General features: G+C 53.1%; 2 protein-coding genes across 2 annotated transcripts in view; one reads left to right on the plus strand and one right to left on the minus strand.

Annotated features, from left to right (window-relative positions):
• Positions 1-13,726, minus strand: part of ACSL6 (acyl-CoA synthetase long chain family member 6) — a 227,912-nt gene that overhangs the window by 124,400 nt on the left and 89,786 nt on the right. The gene's annotated exons all lie outside the window — the stretch shown is intronic.
• Positions 706-2,916, plus strand: CSF2 (colony stimulating factor 2). The gene is given in 4 exon segments (NM_001112651.1): positions 706-887; positions 990-1,031; positions 1,697-1,822; positions 2,632-2,916. Coding segments are annotated over 4 exon segments (435 nt in total). The 5' UTR covers positions 706-728; the 3' UTR covers positions 2,740-2,916.

Genomic DNA, 13,726 nt, shown 5'->3' on the forward strand with positions numbered 1-13,726 from the left:
GGTGGCTCCAGAGCCAAGGGTAAGACTCTGGGTCCTGACTTGGCCCAGCCCCACCCTCTCTGAAGCGTGCTGAGAGCGGCTGCAGTCTCGCTGCTGGATGTGCACATGGTGGTCATTCCATCTGCTCACAGGGGCAGGGGTCCCCCCTTACTGGACTGAGGTTGCCGGCTGCTCCAGGTCCTGGGTGGGAGCCCAGGTGAACCGTCAGTGGGGCAGGTCTGTGAGAGCTCCCCTCACACTCAAGTCTCTCACAGTGGCCAGAGAAGAGGAAGGCTGGAGTCAGAATGAGGCACCAGGGCAGGCATGGCCTGCCCAAAGGCCCCTGGGATTACAGACAGGATGGGGAGCCCTATCTAAGTGTCTCCCACGCCCCACCCCAGCCATTCCAGGCCAGGAAGTCCAAACTGTGCCCCTCAGAGGGAGGGGGCAGCCTCAGGCCCATTCAGACTGCTGGAGAGGGAGGGCTGGAGAGCCCTCAGGGAGGCGGGCGGATGGGCTGTTGGTTCTTGGAAAGGTTCATTAATGAAAACCCCCGAGCCTGACCACCTAGGGAAAAGGCTCACCGTTCCCATGTGTGGCTGATAAGGGCCAGGAGATTCCACAGTTCAGGTAGTTCCCCCGCCTCCCTGGCGTTTTGTGGTCACCATTAATCATTTCCTCTGTGTATTTAAGAGCTCTTTTGCCAGTGAGCCCAGTACACAGAGAGAAAGGCTAAAGTTCTCTGGAGGATGTGGCTGCAGGGCCTGCTGCTCTTGGGCACTGTGGCCTGCAGCATCTCTGCACCCGCCCGCTCGCCCAGCCCCGGCATGCAGCCCTGGGAGCATGTGAATGCCATCCAGGAGGCCCGGCGTCTCCTGAACCTGAGTAGAGACACTGCTGCTGAGATGGTAAGTGAGAGAGAGAGTGTGGGCCCGTGCCTAGGCCACCCTGCTGGCCCCGGACTGGCTATGCCTGTCAGCTTGATAACGTGACATTTTCCTTTTCTACAGAATAAAACCGTAGAAGTCGTCTCAGAAATGTTTGACCTCCAGGTAAGACGCTTCTGTCTGACGTAGCTTTCCAGAAGCCCCTGCCCTGGGGTGGAGGTGGGGACTCCATTTTAGATGGCACCTCACAGGGTTGTCCACTTTCTCTCTAATCAGCTGGCTGCAGGGGGAGGGGGCAGCAACTGGGTGCTCAAGAGGCTGCTGGCCGTGCCCCTGTGGCAGTCACATGAGCTCCTTTATCAGCTGAGTGGCCATGGGCAGACCTAGCATTCAAGGGCCAGGAGTCACCAGGGGACAGGTGGTAAAGTGGGGGTCACTTCATGAGACAGGAGCTGCAGGTTTGGGGTGCTCACTGTGCCCTGAGACCAAGTCCTGTTGAGACAGTGCTGACTACAGAGGGACACAGAGGGGTCCAGCAGGTCCAGGTGAGGCCCCGCCCCCCTCTCCCTGAATGATGGGGTGAGAATCACCTCCTTCCCTAAGGCTGGGATCCTCTCCAGGTACCGCTGAGGGTGGTCTGGGCTCGGCAGTGAGAAGGGCTGGCTCGTGCCTGTCATGGATAGAGCAGGGTGTATGACTGGACCCAGCCTGTGCCCCTCCCATGCCCTACTCCTGGGGGCTGGGGACAGCAGCAGAAAGGAGTGGCGGAGAGTTCCCGTGCCACTGCAGGCACTTGGCCACTGCTCACAGAGGAACAACGTTTTCCACAGGAGCCGAGCTGCGTACAGACCCGCCTGGAGCTGTACAAGCAGGGCCTGCAGGGCAGCCTCACTAAGCTCAAGGGCCCCTTGACCATGATGGCCAGCCACTACAAGCAGCACTGCCCTCCAACCCCGGTGAGTGCCTACGGCAGGGCCTCCAGCAGGAATGTCTTAATCTAGGGGGTGGGGTCGACATGGGGGGAGATCTGTGGCTGTGGCTGTTCAGGATCCCAGGGGGTTTCTGTGCCAACAGTTATGTAATGATTAGCCCTCCAGAGAGGAGGCAGATAGCCCATTTCATCCCAAGGAGTCAGAGCCACAGAGCACTGAAGCCCACAGTGCTCCCAGCAGAAGCTGCTCCTATCCTGGTCATTATTGTCATTATGGTTAATGAGGTCAGAGGTGAGGCAAACCCAAGGAAACTTGGGGCCTGCCCAAGGGCCAGAGGAAGTGCCCAGGCCCAAGTGCCACCTCCTGGCAGGACTTTCCTCTGGCCCCAGATGGGGTGCCTGAATTGCAGAGGATCAAGGAAGGGAGGCTACTTGGAATGGACAAGGACCTCAGGCACTCCTTCCTGCGGGAAGGCAGCAAAGTCTGTGGCCTTGACTCCACTCCTTCTGGGTGCCCGGAGACGACCTCAGCCCAGCCGCCCTGCTCTGCCCTGGTCTGGGACCAAAAGAGGCAGGCGTCTGACTGCCCAGAAGGCCAACCTCAGGCTGGCACTTAAGTCAGACCCTTGGCTCTGGCTGTCACCGGCAGAGCTATGCACTCCTTGGGGAACACGTGGGTGGCAGCAGTGTCACCTGACCCAGGTCATTGTGTGGGTCCTGGAGTGGGCCTCCTGGTCTCTGAGTTCTAAGAGGCAGTACAGAAACACACTGGTGCTTCCCCCACATTACCCACTTGCCTGGACTCAAGTGTTTTTTATTTTTCTTTTTTTAAAGGAAACTTCCTGTGCAACCCAGATTATCACCTTCCAAAGTTTCAAAGAAAACCTGAAGGACTTTCTGCTTGTCATCCCCTTTGACTGCTGGGAGCCAGTCCAGGAGTAAGGCTGGCTGGATGAGGCTGGCCAAGCCGGGGAGCTGCTCTCTCATGAAACAAGAGCTAGAAACTCAGGATGGTCATCTTGGAGGGACCAAGGGATGGGCACAGCCATGGTGGGAGTGGCCCGGACCTGCCCTGGGCCACACTGACCCTGATACAGGCATGGCAGAAGAATGGGAATATTTTATACTGACAGAAATCAGTAATATTTATATATTTATATTTTTTAAATATTTATTTATTTATTTATTTAAGTTCATACTCCATATTTATTCAAAATGTTTTACCATAATAATTATTATTAAAAATCTGCTTCTATGTGTCCAGTGTTCTAGTTTGTTTTCAACCATGAGCAGATGCTGGTGGTGCCTGCCTTCCCATGAGGCAGGGAAGGGAGGAAACAGCGGGGTGGGGAGGGGGTGGGGGCCTGCCAGGGGTTTGGCACTATCCAAGGGCCAACACTGTCAGAGCAGAGGGGAGGTGAGAGCCGGGCATAGGTGCGGAATTCTGTGCACCTGGACGGGCTTCCCTGGATGCTTCAGGGCTCCCACCCCAGAAAATGGCTCTCAAGTTCACCTAGAAGTCCCAGTCCAGGGAAATCTTGTCCCAGAGAAGGGCATCACCCTTCCTGGGGAGGCCTGGGGGTTGGCTGGTCACTGGCTGAACAGGCCCACCCTGGGATCAGGTAAAATACCCGCCCTGTAGAGGCCTTGGCCCCTGTGCCCCACGCGCTGCCCCTCATACTCTGGGATTCAACCACTCCGAAAGTAAATAACAAACAGACTAACTGTTCAGGGGAAAAGAAACCAAACCACAGGTGTCAGAATGCAACATATTTACCAAACTTGCCCCCAAATGGGTGATCTTAATCTCTGAGAGTCAGAATGTAAGGTCATAATTTGTTGGTACATGGCTGTAGTGCAGGATTTTTCTGAATTGGTTTTTATTTTTACATGAAATTTTGAATCTAATCAGGCACTTTTCCCTAAAACTCATGGCCTGCAGGCTAAAAACAAAGCAGGCCTCCTCCTCCTTGCTTTGATAGCTGGGCTGAAGGCCTTGTACCTGAACCTGTTCTCTCATCTCCCTCCGGGACTATGAGGAAGAGGATGTGCCCCGAGGATCAGGTGGGCAGCAGGGCCAGCTTCTCCTTGACAGGTGGGCCTGGGGAAGCTGGCCTGTGGCAGATTTAGTCTCTGCCTGGCACTGCCCTCAGTCATGTGCCCACCACCCCACTTGCTCTCTCTGCTTCAGTCAGCACCTGCAGACGGCGCCAGGCCTGGCCAGAGACCCACTCCATGCTCATGCAGAAAGACTGTGACTTCAGGTGTGATAACAAAGAAGAAGTCAGGGTGAACACTCAGGACGAAGCCTGAGTATCAGCACAGGGAAGAATGCATGAAGTGTGCTGTGGTTGTTGAAAATGCATGAAAATTACATCTTGCCCAGCGATAAGGTCCTCTCTGTTTTCCGCGTAAGCCAGTGATGACTGATAAGAGGTTTCGAATTTCCTTAGACTCACATATATAGGTACCTCTCTCCACAGAAATGCTGCCAAACTCAGGGCTCAGACCAGCTTGGAGTCACCTTCAAGTAATACCATGTACCTGTACGTGCTCCTGGCTCATGTGCTCCGGGAGTCAGAAAGCCATTCTTCCCCAGTGAAAGTAGCCACGTCTCCCCACAAAAATCACACAGTAATCTGTGCTGAGATTCAGAAAGAACTCTTGGCTGACAATAACACATACAAGGTAAGTCTGGGTCTCCATCCAATGTTATATTGCTCTTAGTGGCCCTTTGTGCTCCTGACCAATTTATCTGGCTTCCAGGGTTCCTTCAATAGGCCCCAGAAAGCCAGTGAGGTAAGAAACAGCTACCCCGCGACCTTTCACACCACATTTGAACAAGGAGAGAGAGATCCCAGCAGTCAGTGCCCAGGGAAGAGAGAACAATGGTGGAGTGAGAAAGTTCAGAGTGTGGGGAGGGAACCTCCAGCTTAGCCAGCAGGCGAGCCTCCCAACCAAGTGCAGCCCTGAGCCCAGGGAGAGAGCAGATGCCCACTGTCTCCACTACTCGGCCTGCAAGGCCCACAGGTCTCCTTGTGGGAGAATCAGGGTAGGGCCTGAGCTTGGGTCCAGGGCTCCTTCCGGCCAGGTTACCCAGGGATGGATAAGGATGGGTCAGCTGGTGCCCTGCTGTGCACCACCACCATCCCAGAGCCCCAACCCTGTTTCAGGAGCTCTGCTATGGGGAGTTTACAAAGAACTTTACCTTCACCCTGAAGGATCTCATTAACAAATATGACAAACAGGACCATCACATAATGAAGGTTTATATGGACACGGAAGAACTCACCAAAATCTGCCCAAAGCTGAAAGTAAGTTGCTGTTTGCTCTTAGCGGAACCTGACACATCATTTCCCTGCACCAGGGGCCCCGTGAGGCGAAGGGTTTTTATACACCCAGCCTGCACACGCAAGGTCTCTGGGGCTACTCTTAGGCCACAGGTGGCTATTCTCTGGCATTGTCTCCAATCTAAAAGAAGTCCACTCACTGACACAGGGTGGAGGGTGGGGAGTGGAGGGCTGGGTGTGAGGAAGTGGCGATTCAGATTCTCAGGGTTTCTGTCTGTGCTGTCTGCCAAGCCCCCATGCACAGGGATCAGCGTGGGACAGGTCTGAGACAGGTCAGAGCAGGGCCGGTCATGGACTCAGGATGAGGTCATGGACTTGAACTGAGAGCCAGCGCAAGCTTGCTCCAGTTTGCCCTGTCCCTAGGGCCTCTTTTGGATCATGAGCCCCACTGAGAACCCATGATAGGGGGATGAGCAGCAGTTTGCGGGGGCATGCCTGGAGAAGTGACTGAGCTGCCCCTCCCTCCTTTCCCACTGCTCGGACAGTCCCGGGTACTCCTCCCAGCCTGCTTGTCCTTATGTCCCTGTTTGGACAGCCATGGGACCTGCCTATCCTGCGGGCTCCCTCTCCAACGCTATGGCTAGTCCTCAGACTGTGGGCTCTTCTATCACCACACAGTCCCTGTGCCCTCCCTCAAACAGTTGGGGAGGGCCTGCCAGAGTTACCTCCTAGAGGATGGCTGGAAGGACAAGAGTTTGCTTTCATTTATTCATTGTTTTTCCTACTAAGAAGATTACTTAAATGTGTATTTCTCATTTAGCCAAGAGACTCACCCAAGAATGGTACTATTGAGTAAAGTCATTTCTCCAAGTTTAAGGAAGCCTTATAGAGTGTTATCATATCCATAGAAGGATGGAAATCATGTAAGAGGATCAAAGGCAGCCTCTGGGCTCCTGCCATCTCCCGGGGTTAGCCCCGCAGGAAATTGATTGGAAAAGCATTAGGAACAACTTACTGCTGGGTTGGGGTGTGAGTTTGCTGGCCCTGGGCTGGCAGACAAGGATGTGGGTGGGTATTGGGGGTGGTGGTGCCTGGGGACACATTTCTGTAACTGACACCTGCTGCTTCATTAAAGCCCAGGGTGTGGAAATGCTGGTGAGTGAGAGTCATGACGGAGTCCAGCCTCGCAGGGACAGAGTCCTGTCAGACTGCAAAGGGTGGGGGCGATGGCTCCATTTCTAGGCTCCGTACCTGGAGTTCCACGGGTCTCTCAGGAGAAGCATCTGGCCGTGGATGGGGCAAATGGGACCCCACCTCATCTGAACCCCCACTGCAACTCCAGTGCCAGTGGGCACACAGTGGGGGCTCTATCAGCTTGTTATGCCCAGCTTCTCCTTGTGTCCATCAGAACTCAAGATTTCAGGTCCTCTCCCAGGCCCGCCTCCCCAGCCTCAGTCAGCACATGCCCACTCGAGATCCAAGTGCCAGGACTTGAAGATCTAAGCCCTCCCTCCTCTGTTCTGTATCATAGCTCCTGGGGAGCTCGAAATCTAATCCGGCCCTGCCACCCCCTCAAGGCCCAGTGCGGTGCCACAGAAATGTCAGCCCTGATAAATGGCTCAGGGGAACAGGGTCTTTCAGGTGACTCACAGAGCACTGGGCTCAGTGTGGGACCTGCGGAGGAGGGGGCCCACACAGGCCAGGGACATCTCCAAATCCCTGGCTTCCTCTGGACCAACAGAGTCATCTGACCTCGAAGTAAAACCTCTTTCTTAGCCTGCAAAGCCCTGGCCAGCACTCTCCTGTGTCTCCATGGCATGACGGCCCCTCTCTGACTAGTACCCCTCACATCCGCAAGCACTGGGCCCTGCCTAGGGCGAAATGCCAGTTGCTTGAGTCCTAAAGTGCTGCCAGACTGGGTTACAAAGCTCTGACCCCCTACCCTTAGCTCTAACTTGAATTCTAATCATTTGAGGAGTTTATTGGAGGCACCTGGGATTACTCCACAGTCCACATAGCTTCCTACGATCCAAACCTCTCCAACCGTGAGCTTCTCCACCCGACCAGGACCGATAAAGACCCATTTGTTCTGGAACAGAATTGTTAAGTTGCAACCACAACTTAGCCCAGGCCAGACCTGCAGGGAGTCTGCCACATCTGCCCATTGACAGACCTGCCCAGCTGTAAAGCTTCAGACAGCGCTTGCAGCCACGCAGGCCAACCACACACCTGCTGACCCATCCCTTGTCCTAGGATCCCGAGATCCCCACTGCTCATCTCCACCTTGAGGGAACACATCAGTCTGGAGGTCAGCAACTATGCCTGAGCAAAGGTGCCAAATCGTCTAGAATATGGAGGGTAGCCCTGTGACTCAGGATCAGGTGTCAGGGGCTAGTGCAGGGCCAGGGGCCAAGGGTGGTTTCAGTCCAGAGAAAGCCCATGATCCAGTCACCAGAGACTGTGAACTCTTGTCCCTTGGGTGCACCACCTGGGTACTCAGAGGTCCCAAGGCTCTGGAGTGTGTGAGGTGCATAGCTGGATGGCGCTGCTGGGACACACTGGCGGGAGACCCCCCACTTCCCTGTCACAGACTTCTCTTAGATGGCATGAAGTCTCCTGACCTTGAGCTCCTGACAAAGCCTGAGGTACCTGACAGTGGGGGTGGGCAGTGTGGATGTATGTCCTCGTCACCTCAGTGCCATGTTCAGTACAGCACGGTACATGTGACACTAGCCTGCCACTAGCTTCTTGTGTGACCTGGGACAGGTACTTCAGTCTCTCAGCCACAGAGTCCGCAAAGGTGGGGTGAACTCCAGCCCCAGAGGCCAGATCAGAACTCAGGTCCACGGTTTTTAACCAGTGAAGGGACCTCAGGGCATCTGGCTCAACTCTGGGGAAACTGAGGTCAGAAGGATTGACAGGGAGCTTCTGGTACCTTTTCTGGTAAACAGGGAAGTTGGAAGGGGCACCGGTGGGAAGGTGGCTGTACTAAACCAAGTGACTGCCCTCATCCCCCTGACAGCCTTAACTCTTGATCAAAGTCACCAAAGAGCTACCCGTGAAGAGACTGCAGTGACGGCCACCTGGGTTTTCCATGTGCCCTTGTTCTACCGTCAGGTAGACTCATATCTGGACAGTGGGGCTGGGGAGGCTGCTGCGGGCTGGAACCAGGTGGGAGGGCCATGTGGGTACTACACCTGAGACCCAGGCAGGCCTGAACCCATGGCTCCCCAGAAGCCGGCTGGCATTGCTGCTTCAGGATCTCAAGATGCTGGCCCGCTGAATCCCTGGAGCCCTGGGCTAGATACTTGGGCCCAAGAAGCATGGTCTTGACTCCATTGGCTGGGACTGGCCCTGGGTACCTCCTTTCCCAAGGAGGCCAACAAATAGGTCCAAACGATATTCTTCCATAGGAGACAACTATAGCAGGCCGGGCCCTGAGGAAATGCTTTAGACTGGGAGGAAGAGCAGGGCTTGGTGGCCTGAGGATTCATTCACACATCGAGATCTCTCAAGACAATGGGATAGTCCCTCCTTTCACAGGGGCCTCCCAAGATACCACCTCCACTGTCTACCACCTTCCGTGTCCTGTGTACTCTCTCCCACTGCAGAAACCAGTAGTATTGAGGTTGGAACCAGAAATCTAAGAAATACACTAAGGCAGCAGGACAGCCCTCTCTATACGCTGGGCCTTGAGAACTGGCAGCCCCACAGCAGTCTCTGTCACAGTCATAGTATGGCCATACCCTTTGACTTGACATTCACACCCAGAGAGACCACACATAAGGAGGGAAGCTTCATCCATGGAAATGGCCAATCTGTCAGTTTGTGAGACGAACTGATGGGCATGAAACTAACAGGGCAATGTGAAAAGGCATCCTGGCGCAGCTGCCAGGATAACCCCATGTGGGCTAAGGACTGGAAGGGAATTGGGATTATGACTTGGGAGATGGGATGGCAGATGAGATTTTCCTCATGGCTTGATCTGAAGAGAGGGGCTCAGTGCCCAGGTCAGTGGCCATCACGTGGTCCCCGTGCTTATAGAAAATGTCCATCCTCAGTGTCCCTGGCTAAATGAGATTCTCTGTGGTGTCCTGCATTGCGTCAACTGATTCCACAAGTTGGTTGTTCAGCCAAGATGCTGACCATCTTGATTAGCTTACAATGAGGCAGGTTTCCTCAAAGGCCCAGAACATTCCTGCCTGGGCAAGAGTCAAGGTGCCTCTTTCAGCACGGACAGCAGAAGAGGCCTGTCTGCTCCTCCCGGCCAGGCAGAACAGCTCACAGCATGGCCTGAGAGGGTGCAAGTGCTGTCCAGACATCCTCAGTTAACCTCACATGTTAATGCCCTGTGCATGGAGTCCCATACAGGGGGCTATTTGGCCTGCACCACGTCAGCCCCAAATGGACAGGACTGGCCCTGGTAATCAGATGCGCTATGTTCTGGAGCCTTTACTCCTGGTACCCGGCTGCCTGCAAACGTATGTGTTTGGTAAGCCGGGTCTGCATGACTGAAGTGGAGGGCAGGGGCTGCAGGCACCACACTGTGCTGTCCCAGGCTTCTTAGCCAGCTGCTGGTTTGTGCTGAAGGTGCATGGCTGGTGTCCCTGGACCCAGCGGCTCCTGCTGTGGATTCTGCCACTTTGTTACATGGGCTTCACAAGAAATGTGGTGCGTGGGTCCCTCTCTATCCTCAGTTTTCTTATCTGTGAAGTAGGGGTGAGGCAGAAATGGAAAGACCCCAGCCCAAGACCAGCTTGCCCTGACACCATTAAGCCCAGGCAGATGCACAGTTGGGAAAACCTGTTGCTGCTGAGAATACCCTGATGGGTGCCCTGTTTCTCAGAGGGGTGGGGAGGCCAGACACTCCTGACATGCAGTCTGCAGAGCAAGTCAAAACAGGGGCAGCCCCCAAGATGGGAGCTGGGGGTGATGAGCAGCCATCTCACCTACTGTCCGTGCTGGAAGCTCCCCAGCCCCAAGGCCCAGAGAGGGCAGGGACTTCCTCAGGACCACACAGGAGGTGAGCTAGACAGAATCGTTGAGCCTGGCCCCACAGAAATCCCCTCTCTGGGTCCTCTAAAGGGCTGCTGGACACAGGCCTCACTCTTGGAAACAGCTGACCAATTTCCCTTCTGTGAGGGGACCCTGCACCATGACTGCCAGGAAAAATGCAGCTTCAAAAGTTATTTTCACTGTGGTTTAAGAAAAGAGCAGCGAAACAGTTTCATGTTGGTGCTGCTGATGTTATCTCTGGCCCAGACCCGTTCTTTCAACCTGAGAGATGATTAATTAAAATCTTTCTCCCTTTTTTTTTTATCAACCTCAAGGGAAGATCAGCACGAACTTTCCAGGCCCTTCCCTTAACATACCACCTGGACGCTCACCCAAGGTGAAGTTCAGCACTTCCTTCAAAAGCCTGCAGTTCTTGTGTAGATGGAGAAAAACCTTTTAAAAAATTATTTTCATTTTTATTGTATTATTGTACAAATTATTAAGTATATCGTGCACAAATCTTAAGTATATCTATCATTCAGCGAGTTTTTATATTTATACCTATATAAATAACCAGCACCCAGGGAAACACATAGACCATTTTTCACCACCACCAAAGCCTTCCTTATGCTTCCCTGCTCCTAATCAGTATCCTCCCTCCACGTATAGCCACTATTCCAACCTCTGCCACCATAAATTAGTTTTGCCCATTCTTGAACTTTATTTAAACAGAAGCATATACTATACCCTTTTATGTTTGACTTCTTTCATTCAACACTGTGTCTGTGTAATTCTCTAGTTGTTGCCTATTATTGTAATGTTACTTTTCACTGCTGTATAATATTCCATTATAAAAATATCCTACAATTTATTTCCCTATTCTGGCCAGGGCAGTGGCTCATGCCTGTAATCCCAGTACTTTGGCAGGCTGAGGCAGGAGGACTGCCTGAGGCCAGGAGTTTGAGACCAGCTTGGTCAACACAGCAAGACCTCATCTCCACAAAATAAATAAAACAATTAGCTGGGCATGGTGGCACGGGCCTGTAGTCCTGGCTACTTAGAAGGCTGAGGCAGGAGGACTGCCTGAGCCCAGGAGTTCAAGGCTAAGGTGAGCTATGATTATGCACTCTAGCCTGAGCAAACAAGTGAGAACCTGTAGCTAAAAAAATTTTTTTTAATTAAAAAAATAATTTCCTATTCTACTGCTGACAGACATTTGGGCTGTTTCCACTTTGGGGCTAATATTAATAAAGCTTCACTGAATATTCCTGCACTCATGTTTTGGTGAGCATATGTCTACCTTTCTTCTGGAAATGCTGGGAATGACATGGAATTGCTAGGTCATAGGATATACATATTTTAGCTTTAGTAGGTACTGCCAGATATTTAATATTTTCCCAAGGAAAGTCTTTCATTGGTCGGGCGTGGTGGTTCACGCCAGTAATCCCAGCACTTTGGGAGGCAGAGGCAGGCAGATCACAAGGTCAGGAGATGGAGACCATCCTGGCTAACACAGTGAAACTCTGTCTCTACTAAAAATACAAAAAATTACCCGGGCATGCTGCCACATGCCTGTAGTCCCTAGCTGCTTGGGAGGCTGAGGCAGGAGAATTGCTTGAACTCGGGAGGTGGAGCTTGCGGTGAGCCAAGAAAGCGCCACTGTGCTCCAGCCTGGGTGACAGAGTGAGACTCTATCTCAAAAAAAAAAAAAAAAAGTCTTTCGTAAACAACGTTGCTGTTGGTTTTCCTGCCTTTTGTAGACACTGCTTATCCACCAGACTCTGGAACTCTCCTCTTCTTTCACATGATCTGAGCCTGCTTCCCAAATGCTCTCATCATTACTGGAAATTCTTCTCTACATTGTTTACTCCTGCATCTCCTTTTTGGGAGAGGTAGCTCACAAAGGGCCCAGTTTGATGTGGATGTGGATGGTGTCTTGCCAGCACACTGTGGAGTGAAGCCCAAAGGGCCCAGTTTGATGTGGATGTGGATGGTGTCTTGCCAGCACACTGTGGAGTGAAGCCCTTGTCTACAAAGTCTCAGAGCCTCTGGGAGGCTCCAAGGAAACTGTGATGTGCTGCTATCCTATGTGGAGAAACCAAGTGGAGACCTGGGTACTGTCCTGGGTTCCTCTTCAGGTCTCGGTCCCTAAGTCAGTCCCCTGCCATGTCCTGGTGCATTCATCTTCCCAGCCCCTTTCCAACCTCCCCACTTCTCTCTGTCTTTATGGCTTTGCCCTGACCCAGTCCACCTCACTAATGCAAACAATCACCCCAAATACCCACAGGCCTTGTCTCTAGACAGACCCTTCCTGCTTCTCTCCCCACACCAGCCACCCATTAATTCATTACATAAATATGTACTGAGCGCCTACAAAGTGTCAGGAACTGTGCCAGGCTCTGAAAGAAACCCAACCCTTGAGGAGCTTACACTTTAGGGGTTAGTCTAGTTGTGTGTCATAAGGGTTACCTGCCAGCTCAGCATGAACTCCAAGCCCTTTGGTCTGACCTAAGACCCTCCCTTACTGCCCTGGCCCCGTCAGCCCCTGAAGACACCTCCAGCCTCATTACTCACCATCCATCTCCTTCATATCAGCCCTGGACCCCAGTAACACGAAACAGCCACAGCACTGCCACCGTCATCTGCTACCCCTGCCTGGAATGCACCCCAGCCAAATGGTTGACATCTGTCCCCACAATGGGGTAAGACCAATGTCCAGCGGGAGGTGGAGAGGTCCTGCACTGGGGCCCCCTCTTCCTCAACACCTACTCTGAGGCTAGCCCGCCCACCTCTTAGGCCACAGGGGTGGACTGTCATCTGTTCCTCAGTGGACTGTGAGGGTCTCTGCTCTGAACTACTGCTTTATCCCCCAGCTCCGAGGAGGGCCCCTCATGGCATCAAGTGCCAGCAGTGACTATGTTCCAGAGTCTGATGCAAGTGAGCCTCTTTTCACCTTTGAATAAAAGAAATGCACACAGGTTCTACAGAAGTCTGGATGGAAAGGCAACATCCAATTTTCCAAAGTTTAGAAAATGCTCTTGGGGTCAAGATCAGCCACAGGCTATAAGCAGGTACTCAGTCCACAGCCAGGGCTATTGTCTGCATTATTCTTATCAAAAATAACATCTGTGAGGGAGCCAATAAGAGGCCCTTGGGGCCATCCAGGAGCCAGGGGAACTGGGAGCCCAACACCAGCACAGCTGCCAGCTCTTTTTCCCACTTAACGGATTCGGGAACCATCTCAAAAGAAGCTGCAGGAGGGAGGGAAGCCCAGCTCTCTGGGAATGTGTCACACTTCCTCCAGCTAGGCCTGGGGCAGCCCCAAGCTCTCCTGGTGGAGGTCCTGGCTCCTACCCAGGCCTCTTCCTCCACCAGACTGGATAAGGGTGAGGTCATGTGCTGGGGAAGGGTGGGGAAGGGAGGCCAGGGAAGCAGCAACTGGGCTGGAGCCACAGTCACAAACAACACAATAACAGGATAACTCATAGTCTCCCCTCTCCCCTCACACTCCAGGAAGCTGTCCCGGAGTGAACTCCACAGCCCTCAGGTCCCTTCTCCCACTGGGACCTCTCTGGGGCAGCCTCAACTGCAATGGAAGCTCTCTCTCTTCTCAGGACTAGGGGCAGTGCTGTGAATCAGACAGA

This window comes from Papio anubis, chromosome 5 (assembly GCF_008728515.1).
Source record: "Papio anubis isolate 15944 chromosome 5, Panubis1.0, whole genome shotgun sequence".
NCBI classification, from domain to species: Eukaryota; Metazoa; Chordata; class Mammalia; order Primates; family Cercopithecidae; genus Papio; species Papio anubis.